The sequence below is a fragment of the Ixodes scapularis genome, unplaced genomic scaffold (assembly GCF_016920785.2).
Source record: "Ixodes scapularis isolate PalLabHiFi unplaced genomic scaffold, ASM1692078v2 PGA_scaffold13__105_contigs__length_92229423, whole genome shotgun sequence".
Classification (NCBI taxonomy): Eukaryota; Metazoa; Arthropoda; class Arachnida; order Ixodida; family Ixodidae; genus Ixodes; species Ixodes scapularis.
Genome location: NW_024609839.1, coordinates 27,060,869 through 27,086,054, shown reverse-complemented (window position 1 = coordinate 27,086,054; position 25,186 = coordinate 27,060,869). Strand labels below are relative to the sequence as shown.

The following is a 25,186-nucleotide window of genomic DNA, read 5'->3' as shown; positions in this document are numbered from 1 at the left end:
CATGTGGCAGAAGTGCGAAGGGAGTGACGCTGTTGCTTGAAGATTTCAAGAGGTTTGTCTATGTCATCTTCGCTCGATTAAGCCCTTCTTGTTCTTCTTTTGTACGTTCGGACCATCCTAGACATCGAGAGAAAAAGAATACGCATTAATGCGTTATTGACATGTGCATCCTAGAATGCCAGATTGTCGCGTTTTTCCCCGCGCGTATGCAGTGACGTAAATAATTATTTCTTAAAATAACGCAACCACAGATTTCTCAAATTTGGTCCGCATAGAGCTGCTAAAGCATACCACTAAACATAAAGCTTATTTTCGCAGAATAGTGGGTGTCAACCGGGGTGCAGGTCTCGAGGCGAATCCTCGCGCTGAATTTTGCGCCTTTTTGGTGGGTGCTAAATATGTCAACCCCAACTTCGCAGGTCATAGCACCTCTCGGTGAAGTTGGAACGTACTCTGAACGTACGTACGTTCAAACGTACGTTCAAACTTCACCTCTCGGTGAAGTTTGAACGTACCCTAGTAGATGAACGGCACTAAACAAAAACTGTCGCCATTTTGGCCCGCGTCTTATTTTACCCCACCTTACCCTACTCACGTAGATAGTTGCCATGTAATACAGAGAAAGCCTGTTGTGGTGGTTGAAATTGTGTAAGAATTCATGTCAAGCTGGATGTTATTTATCTGCCCGTTTTATTATCGCTTCCTCTTTTCCCCTTACAGAATACAAAATAGAAAATACAATTGCCCTGAGTGATTATGTTCTCGCTTAAAATAATCATTAATGGGAAATCAAACGGGATGAAACAAGTTATCCAAATCACTACATTGAGGCTAAGAATAGAAACACAATATTACCGCTTCGTGATGTAAATTAGTAAATTATTTATCAGAAAAAAAGAAAACGTTTCCCTCAACGACATCGTAGTAATCTAATTATTTAGATTTCTGCCTCGAAGTGTACACATATAAGAAATGCAATGGCGGCAGATATTCTCAATCTCTGTCGAAACAACCTGCGATATAAATTGCGAGTACCTCGCTTGCTTTTTGTGTGTGTGTTTTTTTTTTGTGTTGTTTTGTTGCTGTTTTTTTTTTTTTTTTTTTTTAGAAACCGCTAACAAAACACAAAGGAGTACATCGCTGGGGGTGCCTAACACACGCGTGTAACAAAGTCTTGAAACCGGAGGAAAAAAAATTATAAATGAGTTCCATTTTTTTTTTTTCTTGTTTCCATCTGAACTGTGGAGTGTAGAGAGAGAGAGAGAGCAAGAGAGAGAAAGAGAGTAACACTAACGAATATGTATGCCCGCACAAATTGAAGATACGGCGAGGGGAAATGATTGTTTTATCTCTCGTTCGACGGAGGGGGGCGAGGGGGAGATTGTAATTGGCTCGTTCGCAATTAGTCATCGCCGCTCCGAGTGTGGTCTCTGGCGGCCGCTGCGGTTTGAACCCGCATCGAGAGCGAGAGCGCCTTTGATACCGCCATCTCTCTCTGCCGGGGGCTATAACCACGTGAGAACGAAGTGTGCTTTTAGCTCGTGAGTACTTCGAATTTAACGAGTATAGGACTTACCGAGAGTACCGATGTTGAAACGACGGGCCGGAAACCGAATGGCCCGCGCTCCTCTCACTAAATTTGAGTTCTGGTGAGATTTTGATGGCCATTTATTTACCTAAATATTGGTTCTACACATTAAAAGACGCATCTAAACTAGTGACTTAGGTTCGCATAATGTAGGGTGGTGATTTGGGCCAGTGGCTAACAGTTAAACATCATGAGAAACTGCCTCTGATAAACAGGGACGAAGAACGGGTAAAGAATGCGACAGGACAACGGCTGTCCTGTGCTTCTTTACGGAAGACACAAGATGTGTTTTCCGCGAAGTTATTGAATTTTTATATTTAATCTGAGAGTGTGAAAGGCTCTACTGAGAACAAATGAAACGTGACGTCATAAGCTGTAATATGGGAGCAGTACAGCTTGGTCCCGGAGAGGTTACGAGGAGTTTTACGGTGTGAAATCAGTGCTGGGGGGGGGGGGGGGGGGGGGGGGGGGGGGGGGGGGGGGGTCACGTCAGCCAAATGATTCTAAACGCTGAAAATATTTTTTTTTTTTAGACTTCCTGTTTGACTGGCACGTTGTTCAGCATGTAACGTCACCCCACCGGAGAGTGCGGGGAGATTTGAATCTGGAGTTTTCTCATTGCCTATTTTTAAATTAAGGATAGCAAATAGCACGCCGCAAAGAGTAAAGTCCGGGTATTCCGAAAGACCAAATTTGATGGACCAAATATTTGCTGCAGTAGGTACGGGCGCAGGAGCATTGTACAAAGCAATGGGGGCTGATGTGACGTCAATGCAAGCCACGTATAGTTACATGGTAAATGATTGTACCGATGGCACACTTACAGTTACCTATGTACGTACCTTAGGTACCGGAAACGTACTTTGGTACCGACTTGCAGTTGCTCGTACGTAAATACTTCACAACCTTCGGGCAAACTCAACGGGGTGAATTTGTAACTCGGCATAATTGCTGTCCGTGGCGGGTCTACACATTCAAAGCGGACCGGAGTTTGCATTGCACAGAGTACGTAGAAAAGGCGAGAGCCCGTTAAATTCCCCCCGAACGATTAGGAACCGGGCGGGCTATAACACACTCGGTAAAAGCGTGGCGACTTTTAAATAATTGCGAGGGATTCGCGGCACTCGTGTAAAAGTGGTATCCACGGGGTTTGCATCGATTAGAAAGGACGATGGGGAACCTTTTTTTTTTATTCGGATAAATGGACGCGAGGCTTTCGGGGAAGGAGAAAGTGGCGGGAGATCGGGAGTTTGGGGAAGCGAAGGGGAAGGCGCGGGATCTCGGGGCAAATTATCGCGTGGCGTTGTGCAAGCCGCGAGTGGTGCTGAGGATCACGTGGTCGTCGCGTTTGACTCTGAGCACACGTCGGATGCCGCGATGCCTCTAAATGTTCGGGGGTGTCGCAAGCGGGTTTTTCCCTCACTTTTAGAAACACCTGTTGGGCTTCGGTTTGGGGAGCTGACATAGTTTTAGGAAAATTAGGGATTTGTGGAAGATTTTAGAGGCGGTGTGCGCGAAATGGTTGGTACTAACTGGCTTTGTCTGGATGGAAGTGTTTCTGGAGTCCAGCGCCGCTCGTGGGTTGAGTGGTTAGATTAACGTGGAGCTTGGCTGCTACGGTTATCCGCGCTGTGTGGCAATGGGGCCACTCGAGTATGTGTCGTTTTGGTTTGAGGCAATTGTTGACGTTTGTTTTTCTTCTTTTCTTTAGATGACTGCTGTTAGTTATAAGCAGATGTGCGCAGCTCGATTTTACGTGCTTTTTGTTGTGTAACTTTGAGGTTTGAGGTTTGAGGCTATAGAAGTGTTTTTGTTATTTACTGTTCTGACTTAAATCTTACATGATAATAGTTACTTTAACGCCTCTTAGTGTTGAATTGCGTCATGCTCTGAATGATCAAAGTGAAAATATGTGTAATACTCTCCAAAAAATACGCGATAAAATGACTACGTGTATTAATGTGGCGCTGCAGGTGATTGGTTCATAACTATAAAAAAGACGGCACAAAAAAAAAAATGAGTAGAAGGGGGTGGACGCAGAAACGAGCGCTGACACTCGTCTCGTCAACTTCTGCTCGTCTTTGTGTTGTTATTTTGTCAGTGTATGTGTGTGTGTGTGTGTGTGTGTGTGTGTTTGTGTGTGTGTGTGTGTGTGTTTGCACTGTTTCTTGATATGAGTTGACGTGTTAGCATCACTTCAGCATTCAGAACGCACTTTCGTTGCCTGACCTTCTGTAACCTTGTACGTTTATGCTTTTGATTGTGGAACATGCATACCCATAACAAGGTCTTCTGAGTACACTTTTAAAGCGCCCCCCTTCCCCCATTATAATTACCTTTCATGGGTACAGAACTGTTCTAATTGAGTTATTCTCCATGAATGCTCACTGTATGCTAGGTCTTGTGTAGTACCAAAACAGTAAGGTTGTTGCAATTTTTTGTTACAACACTAGGCTTTCGCGAAGTTACATAGTCTTGTTCTCTGCGGATGATCTGTGCTACTTGTTATTTATAATTTTTTTACCCGCTGCCCCTGTAGTGCCTCGGCGCTGCATTTTTTTTTTTTTTTTTGTAAAACAAAAAAATAAAGTAAAATCTCTCATTAATTTTACATTCTTCCTAGGGAGATTAATAGGTGAACCATGAAAAGAAAATACCTTTTTTTTTTCTTTATTGGACACAACAATGCATTGACGAGAGAACACCAGATGCACCACCGATGTATATCTGGCTCCACCGCGATGCACTGGTGCAAGCGGAGAAGAGGATTCCACAGGGGACTTCCTTACGAGTCGCCGAGTCGCACCACGACTGACTTTAAAAAAAGAAGGAAGAGAAGAGAAAAATAAAGGGACAGAGGGAAGGAAAGGTAGCGAGACAAAATTTCGTACATAGATGATCAGGCCGTTATTATTATTTCCTGTACAAACTCGAATTATTTCGTAACAGATTAGGACAACTATTTTTTTTTCTCCAAAATTGGACACTAGCAACAGCCACATAGTCTAGCAACACTTCCATACTGGTGACAGCAAGAGGCGGATTACTTCGCGACTTTTGCTCCACTAATGCTAACGTTTGTGCACCTTTTCGCTGAGAATTGTTTTCCCCCGTGTTTATTTTTTTTTTATTTTTTGTTGTTTTACTTTCAATTAATTTGGCGGTGTGCGGGTATACGTTCAGTTTTGCCTTAGGATGGACTGCTGCGGAAGCTCAGAGCCATGCCAGTCAATCCAGCTTTGTGAACGCTTCACGTGACTACACGCCCCGCGAGTTGCTAAGACTCTCCCGGAGATCACGTGACGCACAGGCGGCACTGGATTGGCTCGAATGTCTCGTGGCGTCCTCCGCGATCCATCGTAAGTTGAAACATAGAATAGCACGTAGAAAAGGCTGAACCTGACACGGGGATAGGGAAAGAAAGACACGTAAAAGAAGGAACCTGTGTGTTGTGTCCCTCTTTTTTTGCCTCCTCATTCTTTCCCATCCATGTGTTAGGTTCAGTCATGACATGTAAGTATTCACCAGCTCGCTCGCGCTCATCTGAATGCGAAAACATTAACTGTCCCATGGAGCCAACCGGCGTTATCAGCTTTTGAAGCCGCTCCAAACGGCACCTAAACTCCCCCGTCCGATGGAGTGAAGCCTGTAGTCTGTAGCGGGGAATTGATGGATAAATTCCCATTGGCTGGCGCGCGTCATAGTTTTTCTTTAGGTTATAGCGCGCTCTCCAGACATGACGCCGTGAGTGCGTCGTGTTTAGGCCCTGAGGCTCTAAGGTGTACATTCGGCGAGAAAGTTGGCAAGATCGCCGACTTCCTCGACGAGTGTCCAACTTAGAGCCTCATGAACAGGTGCACTAAGTTTCCTTATGAGAACGATCAATTTTATATTTTGATCTCTCTCCTGCGGTGCCGAGTAGCTCAAAGGTTATAAAGTGCCCTGTCAAAATTTTTAAGTGAAAAGAAAGTGAGTGTGCAGGCGAGCTGGTGATAGCTAATCATGTCATATAACACCTGAGACTGTGGTGGAAGAAATTGGAAACTTTTTAGTAGAAGGAACTGACACAGAAAGGGACGTCTCAAACTCAGGTAACTGGTTTATTTTATTTCTCAACGATCCTATATATACCCCCGAAGCCCTTTCCAACCACACTCTACGCAGAAATCTGTTGTTGAAAACAGTTCCAAATGAAGAGAACATGTATGACACACAAAGAGATCAAGTGCACGCATAGAGTTCAGCTCGTAAAATCAGTCTGAAGAATAATTCGTAATACTTTGATTCGTAAACTACTTCCTCTCCATCGGCTTCGGTAAATTCGAAAGACAAATAAGAACAATAAGAACTCATGGACACTCTTAGCACGAACGAGCCTTCGCCGATTTTTGTTTTTTTTTCTCTCAGTAATGAAGAACTGCCATCGAAACTACGATACCGGTTTAGAGGGTTCAATGGGGAATTGGCCCGAAGGGTGAATTTTGATGATCGTTAGTACCCTTCCGAAGTAAAATGCGAAAAATCTCCGAAGTCGTCCTCACGCTAACAGGGCCAACAATAGTGTCGCCCAGTTTACCTCAAGTCAGGAAATGCGAAGTCGGCACTATTGATCTAGAACTGTTTTTTGAAGCTTCCCTTTTCTCCGAAATATTCCCGTGAAAATTTATGTTCCGAAAACTAAATTGCAAAGAGGCACAACAAAACGCCGGGTTTTGAGATATAACAACTAAGTTTTTAAAAGTTTTCAACAAGATAAATTAGTCACCTCTGCCTAAATAATCACCTGATTGCGTAGAAAGCGCATTTCAAAGGATCCGTGATATTCCCTTTCTTTGTGTCTATTCGACTCTTTCGGAAAAACATTTCGCGAAACGTTAAGAATGTATTGCCTAAATTTCAGCTCACCCTTAAATCAGTGTGGACGATTCATAGTTCTTTAAACGCACCTGTTCCTCTCTGTCTTCCTTTTTTTTTAATTTTCCAATTCATTCCTCCATGTAAACAGTAGACAACAGGGACAGTTACCACATGTTAGGTATTTCCTGTTCTGTCCTTCCTCTCTTCTTTGCATCCCTACCCATCCTCATTTCTCGTTTTTTTCTACATTTTCTTTCCTTTGTGTTTGTGTGTGTGCGTGTGCTTGTTGTTTTCTCCTTGATATAGATAGTTTGTTTTCTAAAGAGAACGGAGTCCCTGGCGATGTCGTTCATTTCACGTCTCACTCCCTATATGCTCGTGCTAAAATGGGGAACCGCAGCATTCCAACGCATCGCTTTTTCCTGAACCCTTCCCTATTTTTCTCCTTCGTCCGGAGGTGTACACATGCAGCACTATTCATCGGGCATGCGCAGTGGGGCAGAAATTGTGGCCTACATGCAAACGTACAAACTCATGATAAGGAGGATCTAATTTCTTCCCAATATACTTGTTTTGTTTTGTGTAGTTTTAACGTTTCTCGCTATTAAACGTGCAGTGGGGAGAGACGGCTAGGGGGGAGAGCAAAGGCATCCCGAGTGCCGACCTACGAGCACGCTATGGCGCGCTACCAGCGCACGCGCACATACACACACACACACACGCACACGCACACACCACACTTACACACGCACCCACACACACGGAGTGGGCGTGCGTGTGTGCACATTCGCCTGTGTGTGCGTGAGTGTGCGTGTGTGTGTAGTCTGTGTGCGTGTGTCTGTGCGTGCGCGTGCGCTAGTAGTGCACCATAGCGTGCTACATTCACGCACGGCCATGCGAGCACACACGCAGACACAAACACACGTACGCACATACGTGCACACACAGACAAACACACACACGCACATAATCTCACGAGCCCGTCGTATGAACCCTTTGTCTCTCGGAATAGTCAGCGAGCGAGAGTACACACATTCGGAGCTCACGAACACTTATTGCCTCTATTTTCTTGGCTATAATTTCCTTTTTACGCCGTAATAAACATTTATTGCGCGCTCACTAAGCCCCGGCGAGGCGACGTACAACAGTGTGTGCGATGTTTGGAATCGTGGGGAGTTTATATCCGTGAGATAGTGGGTCCGTTTTTCGGAGGACCCGACATAGAACCGCGAGAACCTACGTGTCGGACCCCCCCTCCCCGTCCTTTTTCCAACCCTTCAGGGACCTATTCGTCCGTTTCTATATCCCCACCTGCGTGTATGTAGACTGTACGGGCCGTTCGTTCCAGCTTTTATGCCCCGCGCTCGATATTGAAAACGAAAAGGGTTCGATTTATGGGGCGTGCCATTCTCCGCTCTTTCCCCGTGTCTATCGTTAATTTTTATATAGGTATTTTTATCGATTGATTTCGGCAAGGCAGTAGAGGTCGCGGGTTATAAACGGGTCGTTACGGTAGTTCAAACCCGTCCACGCTTTCATCGAAATAATGCGAATGTTTTTGGACGTGCAACGTTCCGGTTGGCGATCAGCGCTGGGTGCTGTGTGGCATTCTGACTTAATGTTGTTTTTCGTTTTGTTTTTATTTTTGGGTGTTCGTTGTAGTAGATATCTAAGTTATTAGATCGCCCTGAGGGGGAGCCATAATCGTCACTAACGTTTACTTCGTTTTTTTGGTTCAAGTGCCATGGTTTACATCACGTTTTTTTGTTGTTGTTTTTTGTTTCACAGGCCTTCCTACCTCTGCTAACCCGGTGACGGTTGTTAGCCGAAGTTGTAGTCACGTAATGGCTTCCGATACGACGTGTCAGGTCGTGAGATTATACGCATGCACACAATGCATACAAAGCTGTCACAGGTGCACGGGCCGTTACTGTCTGTCAGGAATGTTTCACTGTACGCGCATCTTGTGGCATTATTTACCGCGTGTAGGGTTGGGTAGATTTTTTTCTCTTACATGGGAATGTTTGGCAGCGAGTGTGATGCACGATCTACTAAAAAAAATAAAGGTGTGAGCGTTTTCTTTTTTTTTTCTAAACATTTTTTTTTATTGGCAACTGCAACAAAATTGCAGTTGTCAATGTCATTATAATGTTGTTGTTTTTTTCTTCTCTCCTTTACTGAATCCTTTTCCCCCTCTAACTATCTCTCTTTCTCCCTCACTCCCTCAGTCTCTTTATTTTGCTTCCTCTGAGAGACGTCGCCTTACATGTAGGGGGACACCCCTTGAATGCGTGGCTGGACAACATTTTTTGTTTTTTGTTTAGTGTCATTGCAACTAAGTAATGTGGTGGATGCGCTTTTACTGTTAAACAGCGTTTTTTTTTTTAATGAAGGCCACAAAATCCTGTAGCCTATTTACCTCGGATATTCTGTTGTCCACTTCATTGTTCAAGTCATGTGTTGCGCGTTATCGTTGCATGCATCCGAGCAAAAAAGTAGTCCTGGGGCTCTAATCTGGACACTTTGTGATAAAGTCGGCGAGAGATCCGGCTGCCCTGATTGGCCAACGCCGCACTTGACCTTGGCGTCGGCCAATCATAGCCACTGGATTTCTCGCCGAAATTATCGCCAGGTGTCTAGATAATCTGATTTCTATCCCTATCGTTTCAACTTAAATCCAGACGCAGACGACGCTACGAGCTAACCGGATTAATCGAGCGACACGAAAAGTTCCAAGCGCTATTTATTTTAATTATTTACGTTTGCTTCAGCGATGATTCATTCATTCATTCATTCATTCGTTTAATATTTCTTGAGGGCCCGTTAGGGCATTGTGCAAGGGGGGTCAATAACACGCTAATAATCATAGTTTAAAATAAATTAACACTCACAGAGAGGAAGTCAGCAATACAAATGAATCAAAGATCAACAAAATACAAGTAGTTATCAACATTACACACTATTATTAATATTTTAACGGTATGCACTGTGAACAGTAAAAAGGAAGAAAAAAAAAACACTTACATCAACAGGAAGGACAGCATGATGGCGCGCGTTTGACGCTGTCCGATTGGTTCCATCATCTCGCAGCGTCGGTTGCGTCTGGACTTTAGTTGGAACGAAATATAGACGTTTGCAAGTACGGCCTCTGGGCACCGCCATCTTGCTGCTGGTGTTTGTAGATCGTCTGATTTTCAAGCCTTGCTTAGGGCGGGCCCACGGTTTCCAGACTGGCGCCCAAACAAAGCGATTTCCAACCACGGTGGCCAGACTAGCCCTCGAAGCGGAACTACTTGCAAGGAAACGTCTATGCGGACGGCAAGTTTTTTTCTGCTTCTTTCCCATGGGTTGAGATGATGTCAGAACGCCGAGCTCTTGTTGGCTGATCTAAAAGAGATGTAGTGGGTAGACCTCGAGGTATCAAGCACTGGGGTAAACCCACTCTCCTTCCAATCAAAACCAATCGGACCTCGGCGTCTTTCTCACGTCGCCGCAACCCCTGCGCAGGAAGCAGACGGCTCGCTCTCCGCACATAGGGAGAGCCACTCCCGACATGTTATTTGTTTCTCGAAGGAAATGGCCAGAGTTTAGAGTGGAATGGCGGCTTTAGAATCACAGTCCCTGACAACTTAGAAACGGAGCGTCCCAAAAATTATATTGTCCCTCCGCCGCCAGTCAGGTTGCGGTGTCAACGGATAAGGACGCCGAAAAACGAGACGCCTGCATTATCCTAAACCGTTAAAGTCACTGGTAGTTTACAAAACTGAGGGTGCAAACAGTCCCGAACAATATGTTATCTCTCCGCGGCCAATCATATTGCGGCATCAGCCAGTAGAGGCCCTTTCACACACTCGCGACTCCTTAGGACCGTGTGCACTAAAACCTCTTAAAGGGACACTGACAGGGTATTTATGCTCGCCGAGGTTTTGAGTTGTACATAACATATGAGAGCCCAACTACCCAAAACACGATTTGCGGCTCGAAGTTCCTTTCCGCCTGAACACCGCCGATCAAGAACTGGCCGGTTCGAGTCTCGTTCACTTTCTTTTCCGTGGTCACGGCCCGTTTTCTAAGGTTTCGACGCGACCACCAAATTTAATCAAAGTCGTTGGTCACTGAAGACACACACTCACTATTAAAATTAAAAAAAAAAAATATGAAAACGATTTTTTTTGTAGCTTATAAAAAGCTGCAAATAAGTTGATTGAAAAAAAAAAAAGTTGCACAGAGAGCCGGAAGCATTCTGTCCGTGCGTCGTTTCGCGTATCGTGAGACTCGCGGGGACGGCGATGGCAGCGGACGACGGGCGTGGGACCTCTATTTCAGAACTGTCGTTCGCGGTACCGGCGAGTTCTGTCTGCCTTTAAAAGTGAAATTTGGGACCGATCAAAAGAATTGGTATTCATCCCGAACGACACGCCCGACCACCAAGCCGATTTGCACGAAGACGTCGCCGAGCTGTCGCTCCCTTCTCGTGGCTGAAGACATCGCTCGCGCAAACGTCAAGCACCGCACGAAGTGTGTACTTCGAGTTGAATATGCACGCGTACGATTTCTATACTTCGACCCGGGAGTGCTTTTGCTGGAGGAAAATCGGCAGCAAGCTTTCCAACTTACAGTTTACCGGCTGTATTATTACTAAGGAGGGAGTTCCCCCAGTAGCTCAGTGGAAAGACGTCCGCTTCACACGCGGCAGGACCGGGTCCAATCCCCAGTAACACCGTACTTTTTTTTCTTTTTCAGACATATTGCGATGTTTACATGCCTTTTTTTTTCTTACAATTATCACTGAAGAAACAAACAAAAAAATAACAAGCAAATGTTGTGGACGAAACGTCGCTGAACTAAATGGTATAGGATTTCTTTTTTGACACCTGCGAACTCAATGTAATCACTTTCCACAAAATGCAAGGAGCATATAAATCAGGTAGCGTCCGCTTTCCAAGGTGCCCGTATATGTTCTACAGGAATTGCAGCCAGCCATTGGTCCCGATCCCGTTGATCTTTCGGTAACTCTGTCGCACAATGCCACTTTTTTTCGGACGCAGGACATCTGAGCCAGCTCTTCAAGGAACATCTTGGGTGTATTCTTTTCGGACCCGATCACGGGAATTCACCACGGGCACTCACTACTCATCTCCAACTCCTCAATGTACAAAACAACTCATCTTGAAGTACAGAACAGCGAGGGGAACAAACATAACTCTAAAAGAATCGCGCGGCAAACAGTTCCTGCTACACAGTCACGCATGTCGTCTGCTACGCAAAGAAGAAACAAACAAACAAAAAAAAAAAAGCGCGCGGTCGGGCGTAGCCACGTGACTTCCGCCACTCCCAGTCTCTCCTCTCCACTTCTCCGACCACTGTGCGCGGGTTTCAGTTTTGATTTTGAGCAGTTGCGTCTTTTGGTTTTATTAAAAATATACGCTACTCTGTTGCAAAATATTAATTGGGTAGTCCTCCGACACCATATTAAAGCGCCTGGTAAAAAATGAAAAACCAAAAAAAAAAAAAACTTTGGGGGGGCGTCAGTGTCTCTTTAAAATCTCTTTCGACGAGAGAACACACTCGAACGCTGGCGGCATCGATGCGGTGACCATGCAACTGCTTTTCACTATAGGCCGAGTGCTTTGCGGTGTTTGCGACATCAAATGTACGTGCTGCCTACGAGAAATGGTCGTTTATAACGTGGAAAAAAAAAGTTTTTCGAGACAAAAAAGAAAGACTGATGCGTGAAAAAAAGAAAATATACGGGACTGCCAAGGGTTCCGCGGCTGCCCGATAGGTGGCGCCAGTGCGTTCTCTCGTCAGAAGAGATGTAAAGAGGTTTTAAGGCACACGGGTGGCGAGTGTCCGAATGGGCCTTAAAAAGACCGACGTACGACCAGTTCGCGCTTCCCAACTTTCCCTGGCCTCCCTTTTTCCCCCTTCTATCATGTCCACCGTTGCCTCTTTCCTCCTCTCACTAGGTGAGGAGGGTCTTTGGCCTTGCAGAATCTCAAGTCGTGTCGTCAATTTTTAAGAATGCCGAAGAGCGAATCACGAACCGGGAAACCTGGAGGAAATAGGCCACATCCTGTGTCTTAAAGACCGATGACCAGTTCGCGCTTTCCACTTTTTCCTCCCTTTCTCCTCTCCCCCTTGTTCCCTGTCTACCTTTGCCTTTTTCCTCCTCCCCCATAGTGAGGAGGATCGTCTGCCTTGCAGAGTCTCGAGCCTGGTCGTCGGCCTTTAAGCTGTGAGGGGCTGTACGAGATACGTGACAGAACCAATGCCGTATACTGGAGTCAGGGTCACAATAAAGTAGAGTGTAAGCGGTTTAGATGTGTTCAATGATTTCCATATCTATCCACCCCCCCCCCCCCTTACGAAAAAAAAAGAAAGCAGTTTTGATGCAAAATAAAAGTGAACTATCCACTAAGTGTGGACGGGGAGAAAGGACAGAGAGGGAGGAAGCGGGTGCCATTGTTAGGCTGTTTCCTTCTTTATGCACGCATATCAAACTAGAGGACAGTTGTCCGTTCACGTTTTTCCGCGCGCTTTCTCGCTGGGCGGCGAATCGGAAAGCCGAAATGGTAGCGAGATTGGCATGCCAAATGGAGCCAAAACGAACGGGCCGTTCTTTTCTTTCTTTCTGTTTTTGTTATGTTATTTGACTTCCCAACTCCTCATGTGGACAGCTCCCATAAAGGGGAAAAGGAAAGAGGGGAGAGAACAAAGCATCGCGACGGGTGAGAGGAAGAAAAAAAAGGTGGAAGTGCTGATATACGAGAGAGGCTTGTGAAAGCGTTTGGGAGGCTTTTATCGGAGGTGCGGTCCAGTGCAAAAATATTAATAAAAAAAAAAAAAAAACTTCGGACTCCCTGAAAATGCAAATAAGGAGGCGAATGCTGCATCGTGCCACCCGCGCTGTGTATATAATCAATAGCGTCCAATTTAGGAATTTGTTTTACAAAAACGTGACTGCAGAGAGGGAAATACTGAACGTCGGTTGAAATACATAGGCCAATTAATTGCTATTACTTAAATAACTAAATATTTAATTACTAGAGGGTGTTGGTGTTTTCGTGTAAATATCCAAGAAAAGTATCAAAACAATCTATTTTTATTTTGACAATATGTTACTCCATGTCGTCATTAAGGGCGAAGTATATTGCGTCGTTGAAAGCTGCCATTGTACCGCCCATAAAAAGAAAATACACGAATAGTGTTTAGACCCATTAACTCAATTATAATTTGGATTTGATAGTAGTCTTGTTTGCGAACGCCTTTCAAATTGACGTAGAGCAGGCGTATAAAGAATTAATAATTGCTACGTGTATGTGCTTCTCGTTGATTCGGCAATAGAAAAGCCCTTTCCCTTGTGTTCCTGTTCAGGGATGGGCAGTACTCCAACTACAAGTATTTCAAATGCGTAATTAAAATACTTTGAGTAGTTTTCATTTTTTATATTTAACTACCGGTTAGGGAGTGTATTTGTTGATTGTATTTAAAGACGAAATATCACTCTTTGAAATACTGCCCAAATATAATTTTCGCACTCCTTTTCACTGTCAAATGCCATTTTCGCACTGTAGGTTGCGAGGGTATGGTTGCGAGAGCAAACATCTAAGAAAAAGAAGGAAAGAAAGACCAACGAATGAACGAAATTTGTCGAATTCAATTATTTTTGTTGGGTGCTGCTATTTTTTTTCTTCAAGGACGTCTCATTAACAACATGATGTTTGAAAGGGCTCTGTTGCTTCTGTTATACATTTGAAATTAATCTCGCAATGAATATAATGTAGTTCTCGATGTTGAATCGGCCCATCATATACCAAATAGCCTTTAGTTTTGGGACATGAAAGCTGAAACTTCCGTTCTAAGCGCTTGATTTTTGGTGCATATTGTAGATTCCCTTTTCACACTGGCAGGGTCGTTTTTACGTAGGGTTTGAAATATGTCTATGATGTGAAACAAACGAAACAAACAGAATACGTAAGGCTGTTTGAAGCTGACAAAATACTCTTTGTTCTCTTTGTATCTTGTACTGCAGTACTTTTCCGAAAAGTGTACTTGGATAGGTAATTAAATACATTTGGCCAAAGTATTTTGTATTTGTATCTCGATAGACCTGCGTAAGTATTTCGTCCGGCCATCCCATGTCATATTGGCACTAAAAAGGCCTTCAAAACTAACTCTTTCAAATAATATAGTCGAACTGCCACACGCTGATGGATACGTCCAGATGGGAAATCGTGAGCCGCTTCAAAGGACATTGTTCTGAGGGTCTCGAACCCGTAAAACAAAACAAAACAAAAAAAGTAATATTCCATTGCTCGACAAAATGTGTGGGGCCAGACCTTCGGGTTCTTCCTTCTACCTTCCGCATTACAGCAGCATCTAATTCCTTGGCGTACCGCTTACAACAGCTTTTTTCCAAACAGTAGGTCGCGACCCCTAGAGTGGTCGTGATATATTCAGCAGGGGGTTGGTTGCAAAACAGCTGAGAAACGTGTAAAAAAAGTGAACTTGACTTTTTTGTTATGGCCTCGACGAAAACCATGTTCGCAACTCAACATTGAACCGGAACTGAGAGTTGCGGTGTCCAAACACCGCCCTCAATTGTACAAATTGTGCTCTAGCAAGCAAGCTCACTCCAGACATGAAAAAGGAACATTTTAGCTACCGTAACTTGAGGATTTTTTTTTCACACTTTTACTGATTCGTTTTGAATATATTCAGTGTCAAACCGAATTTCAGCGTTCAGTATGGGTATTATCATTGATTTTATTTCTAAATTCGACGCCAGGAAATCACTACATCATGCAGCACCGAAGTCTGAAAGCGTCTGGCATCGCGAAAAGCCGGAATGGAGGAGGAGGGGTCGTGACGCCATATTTTCTATCTTTGGTGGGTCGCAGGCAAACATGTACACGTTACTGAAATAGATTAACAAAATACCGTTACTTGCGTTACTCGCTCAAAAAGTAACCAGGAACGTTACTCGTTACTGCGATTCAAAAGGAACGCTTTATCTCAGCTTGAAATAACGTGTCACTTTTAATGTTTCGTATTGATAAAGCAGTGCTTTCAATATTTGTCCTCGTTAATAATTGCTTGTTTTTTAACACTTTAATTCAGTGATAACAGTGGCTATACTAACATAATTTGCGAGAAAAGAAAATTGTAATCTAGTAAACAGTTTTTTTTCTACAAATTACAGACGCGAGATGGGGCAAAAACTAGGTTGTTGACTTCTATTATACACGTTCGCCTCCAGAAGTAACTAAGTCCCGTTACTTATTGCTTCATCGCAATGTAACGAAAATACGTTACCCGTTCCTTTCCTTAAAGAGTAACTAGGTGGTTATTTTGTTAACTTAGAAATCTCACTAAGTACACGTAACACATTACTTGTAACGGGTTACGTACAAGTTTGGTGGCACTGTAGCGGCGTTCGGAAAGTGCGGCCTCACGATCCATTTTAGTGAAAGCGTCTATTCGTTCGGGTCTCGACGGCACCGTCTTGGCGATTCTGCTTTCACGACTCAAAACAGAAAAGCGAAACGGTAAAAAAAAAAACAAAAAAAAAACGAAAAAACAAAAACCTTTGCTCGTTTTCCTCTAGATTCTTCCGCCTTCCGTGTGCTTTCTCTGCAGAGCACCGCGCGGAGCGCGCACCTCTCCGCAGCGCCATCTCTCGGCGGCGGCTTTTATTTTTTACTCGTCCCATCACCGAGGTGGGGGGGAAGGGGGGAGGGGGGGTTGGCCCGGCCCGGCCCGACCCGCCCCGGGCCCATCCCACCGTCTCGTCCCGCATCGGAAGGGCAGCCCGACCGGTCCGCTTCCATTGGTTCCCGCCCCCTCTCCACATACCCGTCCGGACAACGGCGCGTCCGGATAACCGGGGTTGAGAAAGAGCGAACTGCTTCCCCTTCCTCAGTTTTATTTTCCTTTTATTGTTGGCTTTTCCTTCTCCCCCAGTTTCAGCAGTGTTGCCAACGCCTCCACGCGGCCGCGAGGTGCCCCTCGCCGATCGCCGCCGTTCGGTGCCGGTCGGGCCGGCACGTTGCATTCAAGGCAGCTCTTGCCCCGTCAGCGCGGCGAGCCGACGACGTGTGCGCGCGCCCGTGTCCGTTTAATGTCCCGGAAACGTCCCGAAGTGAGAACAACTTCTGGAGCCGTACGACCAAAGTGTGTGAGACCCGTCCGGAACGTCCCGGACCGTGAACGTCCCGTGAAAGTCCTGTGAACGTCCCGTGAACGTGTGGGGGTGATCGTGTCCGGCCAGCAGCGAAGGTCCAGCCGAAATAGAGCTAACGGCAAGGTGGCAGTCCCTGGCCAACCACGGTACGTCTTACGCTAGCAGACGATACCGTCTGCAGTGGTCAGTGAGCGACCGGTGGACCGTCTTCAACGGTCAGTGAAAGCCCGAGAACGTCCAACGCCCACTGCAACACTCCAGACCAGTAGGCTGATCCAGCGACCCTCGGCCAGTTCTTTACGAGGGGAAAAAAACGGCACCTGTGGCGAGGAGCTGCGTCCGTCGTAAGAGGTCCGTCCTGCTCGCCGACCGGTCATGGACGCCGGTTCGGTGGGCAGCAGCAGCGCGACCCCGTCGCCGCCGACGCTGACGTTCGGCTCGCCGTTGCCGGCGCACTCGTCCCCGGATCACATCAGCCGTGCCAGCCCCAAGTCCGGACTAGGGTCCCTTACCCCGACCCGTTCGACGCCTGAGAGCCCGCTGGGCGCGTCGTTGCCGCCACCACCGCCGCCGCCCAAGCACTTCGGCGTACCAGGACTCCACGGTCTCAACGGACGTGCCCTGTACGGCTCCATGCGGCCGCCGCCTTCTCCGCCTGGTATCCCGTCGGACGCGTCGGCGACGGACTGCAGGCTCATCGACTACCGCGGAGCCAAGGTGGCCGCCTTCTACGTGGCCGGCGAGTACCTGTTGTGCCTGCCGCAGGCGTTCGAGCTGTTCCTCAAGCACCTGGTGGGAGGGCTGCACACGGTGTACACGAAGCTGAAGAGGCTGGACATCACGCCGATCGTGTGCAACGTCGAGCAGGTCAGGATCCTGCGGGGACTCGGCGCCATTCAGCCAGGGGTGAATCGCTGCAAGCTGCTCTCGTGCAAGGACTTTGATGCGCTCTACAAGGACTGCACCACGGCGAGGTAAGAGCGAACGGGCGCGTTCTTGGCGCTTCAGACCGGGCACGTCCTGACGCCTGCGTCACCCCAGGATTGTAGATCTGAGGGGGTGCATACCATGGGTTTGTGTACTTTGCGTAAGATATTCTTCTGGAAAGGGTGCACTCGGTTTGGGCAAGTGGTGTTTGGGGCCGGGAAGGGGGGGGGGGGGGGGGGGGGAGGGGGGGGAGTTGTTTACATCACTGTGCAGCACCAATCATACTGGTCAAATGCTTGATCTCAATCACAAAGCAGTATGCTTTATCAACTGCTTTTACCGGCTTTCCTCTTTAATACCGTAAGTGGTTTTATGTTTATCCAGCAGCAACAAATAATAGTGTGGAATGAACGTCTTTAGGTGGGCAATAGATCTCCGTGCTTAACGGTTTTCTATAGACTATTCCAATAATCACCTTCGGCGCTCTACCATCTTTGTCTATTGGACTGTGGAGTGCGTTCTGAGTATACATTCCCCTTCTGCGAAATAGCAGACGCCGTGCATGTATATGTCTGCAGCCCAGTGACTCCGCATTCTTCGCCTGGTTGATAAGCGTTGGAACGATGTATACCTTAAGCCTCCATTTGATTTGTGACCTGGATAACTTCCCACAACTTTACATCAGAGTTGCATGTTTGTTGAACTCTGATGACTGCCTAATTATTATCATGATTCGTTTCACCTTAATTCTCGACGTAGCCGACGCTACGAGGTGATGCAACCAATCGAACACTGCCAAAAGCGCAGGTCACTTAACCTTCCCTCTACACGATTGATTCACCGATGATAGAACGAGTATACAGAAACATGACTAACACCAACTGTTGGTGCGCTGTTTATTACGTGTGACTGGTTTCATCAGCTCGTAACGTACGTCCGGACTTAAGGGGAAACAAAGTATGTATAGCTTTAGTTCTACGACCAGTCGTGGCGGACGGTATGATATCAGGCACAGGTTGCGGGTTCCTGTTGGGTTTGTGTATACTGAACAAGAAGCTGACTGCCCCTTTTCTTCTAAGCTTTTACTGAGAGTTGATCGCTGTGTTTTGCGTTCACGAAGTTGTCGATACTGAAATGATGGGTCGTTCCCTGCACGCTAATCTCTAATGACGTCATGTGAACATCTTTCTAAACTTGTATGCTGAGAGAAAGTCGTCTGCCTCTTTCGCATGGGTTGGGCTGACGTCAGATCGACGCCGAGCTTTGATTGACTTTGATTGAAAGGATAGTTGCTAGACCTTAATGCTCTAGATGCCTTGTTGTCTATCCACTATTTGTTTTCAATCAGCCAGTAAGAGCTCGGCGTTCTGACATCATTGCAACCCATGTGCAAGAAGCAGACGAACTTGCGCTCCGCATATAGTCACTGGCTGCTATATAAGAAACACAGGACGTGGCTTATTGCGTTCACATTTCTCGCTTCGTGATAAGTTCTTTGACTTTCTTATCTGCTTATTCTGCATTTTCATTGGCTGCGCGACGATGATGAGATGCTTGAAACTCGCCTCGCCCCGCGTTTCTGAAGTTGTTTGCGACTATAAAAACACTTTTAACGTTCCAAGGCTTACCGTTCGTATACGCTGCTCAACTTTTCGTGCCGGCGATACACATATTGGAAGTTTTAATGCTCGAAAGGAGACCGCAATCTCCCAAGCGTCCCATTGGGTAAAAAATTGAACCGAGCCACTCACCTATACGTGAGCTTGAAATGACAGTCTTTACAAAGAAATCATGAAGTTCGTGCGTTTCTCAGTTGAACTGGATTTGAGGTGCATGCCTTATAGAATCTAGGCTATGCGGAGAGCAAGTCGTCTGCTTCTTTTGCAGGGGTATTGGTGACCTCAGAAAGACGCCGAGTTCTGATTGGATTTGATTGGAAGGATAGTGGGTAGACCTCAATGCTACATGCCTTGAGGTCTACCCGCTATCCTTCAGTCAGAGCCAATCAGAGCTTGGCGGTCTGACGTCACCACAACCCTTACAAAAGAAGCAGACGAACTTGCGCTCTGCATAGCCTATATTCAATATCAATTCCACGCGGTTAATTTATTTGGAACAAACTCTACGGTCGTTTGTGGCGAATCGAAACTCTCGACCTTTGTCGTAACTGGCAAAGTGAAAACGGCAGGGAGGAGTTTCTTATGCCCCGCTTCCAGCGCGAGCTTTCGATGACGCTTCGGCCTATCGTGAGCTATAGGAGCAAGCACGGGGGAAGGCAACGATGTGCGTGCCGGGAGCCGTACGTTTAGAGGAGACGCCATGCCGTTCACACCTTTCCAGAGACCCTAGTTCTTAACTCGTGAAACATTCTCTGCAAAAAATACTCTCAAATTCCCGGATAAATTCAAGGTAAGCCGCAGTCAGGCTGTCAGCTATTATACATTCGACCGGCCGCTACCGGGGTCCCTTCAAAATCTCGAATGAATTACGCGTCAACGAAGGAGTGACGACCTGACAGTTGTTTTCGACTCGTTCCTCTGTCGGGATGTTGAACTTCATTCCAGAGAACGTTAGTCGATTAAAATTAAAACGAAATGCGCGTCTCCAGTTACAGGACGAACGTCTATCACTCGTTGGTAAAATTGTTCTGCATGCTCAGGTAAATGTGTCAAGGAGTACAAACTAAACAAATACTAGATGAGAAAAAACAAACGAAGACCATTGAACGTTTAAATAAGTCAATTGCTGTTTCTGACCCATTTTCATCTGCATTATAAAGCAATTTGAGATCATTTCATCCGACATGCCCTAGTATGTTTAGTCGATTCCCCCTCCCCACTTAGTATACATCTGTCATCGAGGAAACTAGCAATCAGCATCGGCGTTTGGAGGCGTTGTGACGTTCGGTTTCACAGTATAGTTGTGTTTATGGTTTTGCTTCGCAGCAGTCTTATACACACTTGATTTAATATGGCCCTGAATTCATCGGTGACCGTAGTCCACATTGTATAATTGAGGGGACCGCAAGAATTAACGGGGTGTCTACACGTCCGGCTTTGTACCATGGGTATAATTTTTTTTTGCGCAATATTGTTAGGACTATTTGCTGTTGTTTCATATATGTACCATCGGCCTCAATTGAAAGGCGAACAGCGGAGCGCGTACGAACGAAAGTTCGTACGTCCAAACGACAGTCGCGACGTTTCGCTTTCTCGTTTTCCACTTCGCAGGTGGCGGTTTTTGAGTCGGACTGTTTCTATTCGCCCGGTCAATCGCCCGGTTAGCTCCTCCGAAGATCACAGTGATTGATCATTACGTGCGCTGTGCGAAAGTGGACGCTCAGTCATTATTTAGAGTGATACGACTCATGTTGACAGCTTGTCTTTGGGGAGATCACTTGATACACTGAAAGGTCTTTGCCTTGTCATCTTTGTCTGGGCTGGGCAGTGGAACCCGTTGGAAGAATGCGCGGTACATCGCTTACGTGGGATTTCTAACGCCGCATGTGCGTCCACATGCTAGTGACTCGGCGTTTTTTCCCCTGAGTGATATGGCTTGAAAAGTTTACAGATCACTCCTTACTTCGTTCCAGCTTTAGTTCAGACGCAGCCGACGCTGCGAGCTAATGTTACAAATCAAACAGCTTCAAGAGCGCAAGTCACACCCATCAGCTCGTGGCGTTGCCTGCGTCTGGACTAGAGAGGAAACAAAGTACTGTATTCAACTCCTGTGCTCTGACACGTCTTCATCTTCTGGGTCGTCGAACGTGCTCTGATGTACGACCAGGTGCGCCTAAAGTCCCTCGATACTTATTTTCACAAGTAATGAGAACCAATACAAATGACAAACCACATTCCGCTGGAACAATATGGCGGCATTCAGTTCAAACTTGTGCTGTGCGCCGCCATTCGCTCCCTAAAACCTGCACCGTCACACAGTCGGCGCTTCAAAAATGTCACTACTTGTAGGAAGCTTTTATCTCTATAGGAACTTCAGGTGCTGTGCCCTTGCTGCCCCAGCGCAGTGACTTGACACATTTATTCCAGGCGGTAACATTTCGGGTAGGCTACACAGATTCCTAGCGCTCATATCACTCGGGCGAAAAATGCCGAGTCATTGGACCAGGGATATGGGCATGGCGTCTGATAATTCCCAGATCTGCGCGGGATCAGACCGTGCTGTCCAGCCACCAGATTAAAATGGCAGGGCGCAGAAGGCAGTGTTCGGCATGGTCTATACACCAACCCACTGTTTACAGAAACAAGCCTGCGTTTGCCCATACCAGGCGCAGAAACCGAATCCGGCAAGCGTTGGCATATACGTGCAGTGCCGACAGCAGCGCCGCCGCAGTGCTATGACGGCAAACAATTTTCATGTCGTGTGCTTTTGTTCCTAGTTTCACGGCTTCGTTTTTAGATCGTTAGACGCTGTCGATATCTGATTCGCACAAGAAGGCAGGCGAGCGAACCCGTCTCCAAAGTTTTCTGTTTTAGCCGCTAGGGGCCGTGGATTTCGCTGGAGTCACGTTTCGTGTTCCCCATGCTGCATGTTGTTAATCTAGGTTCACGAGATCGTCGTCCCTGTGCCCGCTTGTGTCTTTGAATAGAAACAGATCTAAACACAAGTGCGAGCGAGCGAAACATACGTCCGTTATTTGGCGCTCGGACTCGGAATTCTTCGCGTTCCGGGGCACCGTCCTATAAATGACACCTACTCGCCGGCACAGTCAGAGATATCCTTTTCCGGGTTCACCCTCTTTCTTCGGCACGCCGTCCCCGCTTCGGTCGGCTTTCCCAACCGAATACCTGACTTAGTTGCTGCGGCGAACCATGGTGCGAGAACCTATTCACGTCGTCCGAGATTAGGCCTTTTCCCGCCGCGTCTCGCGCCGCCGCTCCGACGGTGACGGATCGTACAAGAACGCGAAAACAGAAGGAGTGGGGAGCCCCGCGTACACCCCGCACACTGACCCAAGTTGAGGATTAGTTAGACTTCGTTACGGGATTCAAAGGGGGGAAGAAAGGAAGCCGGATAATTAATGGAGTTTGTGCGCGATTGTTGGGACGCCGTCCACGAGCCGACCGATCTGCCCACTCGTTCCCGTTGTATAGTTAACAATCCGTACTTCGCAGACCTCGCGTTTGCGCGTTCGTGGAGAAGGGTGCGTGCGAGTGTCGAGTGCGTGACTGCGAAAGAGGCGGTGTGTGGAGACCGAGACGTGGATGTGTGGAGACAGATTTCCGATTGGGACCACCAGCCGAGGGTTCTGAGCGCCTTGCGTCGTGGTGTTGTTTCTTTATAGTCGCGTGCGTGGCCCTCCCCGGAGAACGTGTATACGCGTGGCCGACTTGGGGTGACGATTATCGGATTACACGAGCGACTCGTTTGAGTGCGATGAGAGGGTTATAGCGCGAGAGCCTTGTATAGTTTTGGTAGATAGTTTGGAGACTGTGCACCTTTTGTGTAGTCGAAGTGCGAGTCGAATTAGCGCGATAATGTGTGTAGGTGGTGTAGGTGTGGCGGTGCGTCGCTGTCTTGGAGTTTACGTCGACGTGTGTGTGTGCCGGGGGCTTAAAGCTATAGGCTAACGGGGCCTTTTGGACCGTGTCGTGAGTGCAGTGTTTGGGTGCACAGTGTGTTTCGTATCGCGGCGCGTTGTATACACCGTTGAGGCACTGCTTTGTTTCGGGGAAAGGGCAGCGGTCCATTTCACGAGATTTGAAGACTGTATAATGTGTCGAGCCGGCGGCTACGCTGCTAATACATCGAAAGTTTCCTTCCCAGTCTCGAGTCCTAAATATCATGAGTCTGCGGAACAAGCCTGCACTTTAAAAAAAGGGTGTATTCTTACACCCTTTGTCCCATATAAGACACCCCAAAACTTCAGTTCAACGTACAGCTTGCACACTGGCGTCCCTCTGACGGTATTAGCTTTCACGAAAGTCTGGATAGCCGTGTGGTGCAACTTGTTAAATTAGCTGATGTACGTGTGACCAACTACAAAAAAAAAAAATCGTTTTTTTTTTGTTTTTTTTTTGGGGGGGGGGGGGGGGCCTTACTGCAAATCCTCAGTGTTTTCTTTTTGTGGGCTTTGATAGGTGCTTGAGTTATTTAATAAGTTACATCGCACCGCCATCAAGCCCCTCGTAAACTTTGGGGCCGTCTGTTCGATTGTAAGGCGCTGTACGTTGAAATGGAGTTTTTATTTATTTATTTATTTATTTAGACATACTGCCGGCTTCCATTTGGCAGCCAAGGCAGGAGAGGGCACACAGGGCAACACACAAGAAGAAAACCACATTGCACGCTAGTAAAAGGAAAAACATGTAGGACTGCACATCTAAGAAATAACGCTGTAGTGATGAGGCGAATTCCTGAACGGACGAGACATTGGTAATGTTGGCAGGAAGACTGTTCCATTCGTTAATGGTTCGTACGAAAAAGTAGTTTTTTAAACATTGGGTTCTGCTGTAAGGTACCACAATTGTGGTGTATTATGTGGGACAAAAGGGTGTAAGGTGGTACCCCCTTTTTTTTAAAGTGTGAGGCCCGTTTCTTCCTTATATGACGGTCATATCGAACATGCTAAAACTGTCTGCAGGCATGTTCGAAACATACTTATGTTTGAAGCAAACATGCTTTAAATATGCGTGAGGCGTACGTCCGCAGACATTCCGCATGTCATCATGTCTCCGGCGAACACTGTTTTGTGAAACATTTATGAGCAAGGTAACTGCGGCTTCACGTTTCCCTTTCTCTCATCGTAGTTCGATGGCCATGTTTCTCTCACTGTAGCAACTGAGAGCTTTAGAAACGATGGGCGTGGCTTTTATGGTCACGCCTATGCGGAGAGCAAGTCGTCTGCTTCATGCGCAGGGGTTGCCGTGACGTCAGAACGACGCCGAGTTCTGATTGGCTTGGATTGGAAGGATAGCGGGTAGACCTCAATGCTAGATGCCCTGAGGCCTACCCACTATTTTCATTTTTTTTTATTTTTAATCAACCAATACGAGCTTGGCGTTCTGACATCATCGCGTCCCCTCTGCAAAAAGCAGACAACTTACGCTCCGCAATGCTTCGTGATTCGTCCTACGAAGTTCACAACGGATAATACCGCGATTTCATTGGCTGTGGAGGGGTAATGAGATGCTCGGTACTCACCACTGTCTGCATCTCTTAAGCTGTTAGTTACTATGCTGAAACTCAAGTTCGTCTGCTTCTCAAGTTCGTCTGCACGGGGGTCGCGGTAATATCAAAACACCAAACCCTTATTAGTTGTTTAAAAAAATAATGGTAGACTTTAGGGCATCTTTTTCTACCCTCTATCCTCCCAATCAAAGCCTATCAAAACTCGGCGTGCTTTTGACATCACCCTGGGCAAGACGCAAACGATTTGCTCTCCTCACAATCGTGCGAGAATACTGAATCAAACTGAAAACCGCTGCTCACTCATATCCTTTACAGTGCAAAGGAAATCTACCCACGGTATACCAGCTTCCTCTACCGTTTTGAAGCTAGGCATGACGCAGCGCTATTCCATTCGAAGTGATACTCGCCCAACCCCGAATAGTGCTCTAATGTCGTCGCTAAAACCGTAGTTTCTGCCCTATACCTATGTCGTAATCGCC

The 25,186-nt window shown here is 46.6% G+C and overlaps 1 protein-coding gene across 1 annotated transcript in view; it reads left to right on the top strand.

The window, feature by feature from the left end:
- The first annotated feature begins 17,006 nt into the window (after window positions 1-17,006).
- LOC8031904 (dachshund homolog 1) overlaps window positions 17,007-25,186 on the top strand; it is a 101,264-nt gene continuing 93,084 nt past the window's right edge. The window contains exon 1 of the mRNA XM_040207285.2: window positions 17,007-17,605. Within this exon, the coding sequence (XP_040063219.1) occupies window positions 17,007-17,605 (599 nt within the window). The remainder of the gene's footprint in view (window positions 17,606-25,186) is intronic.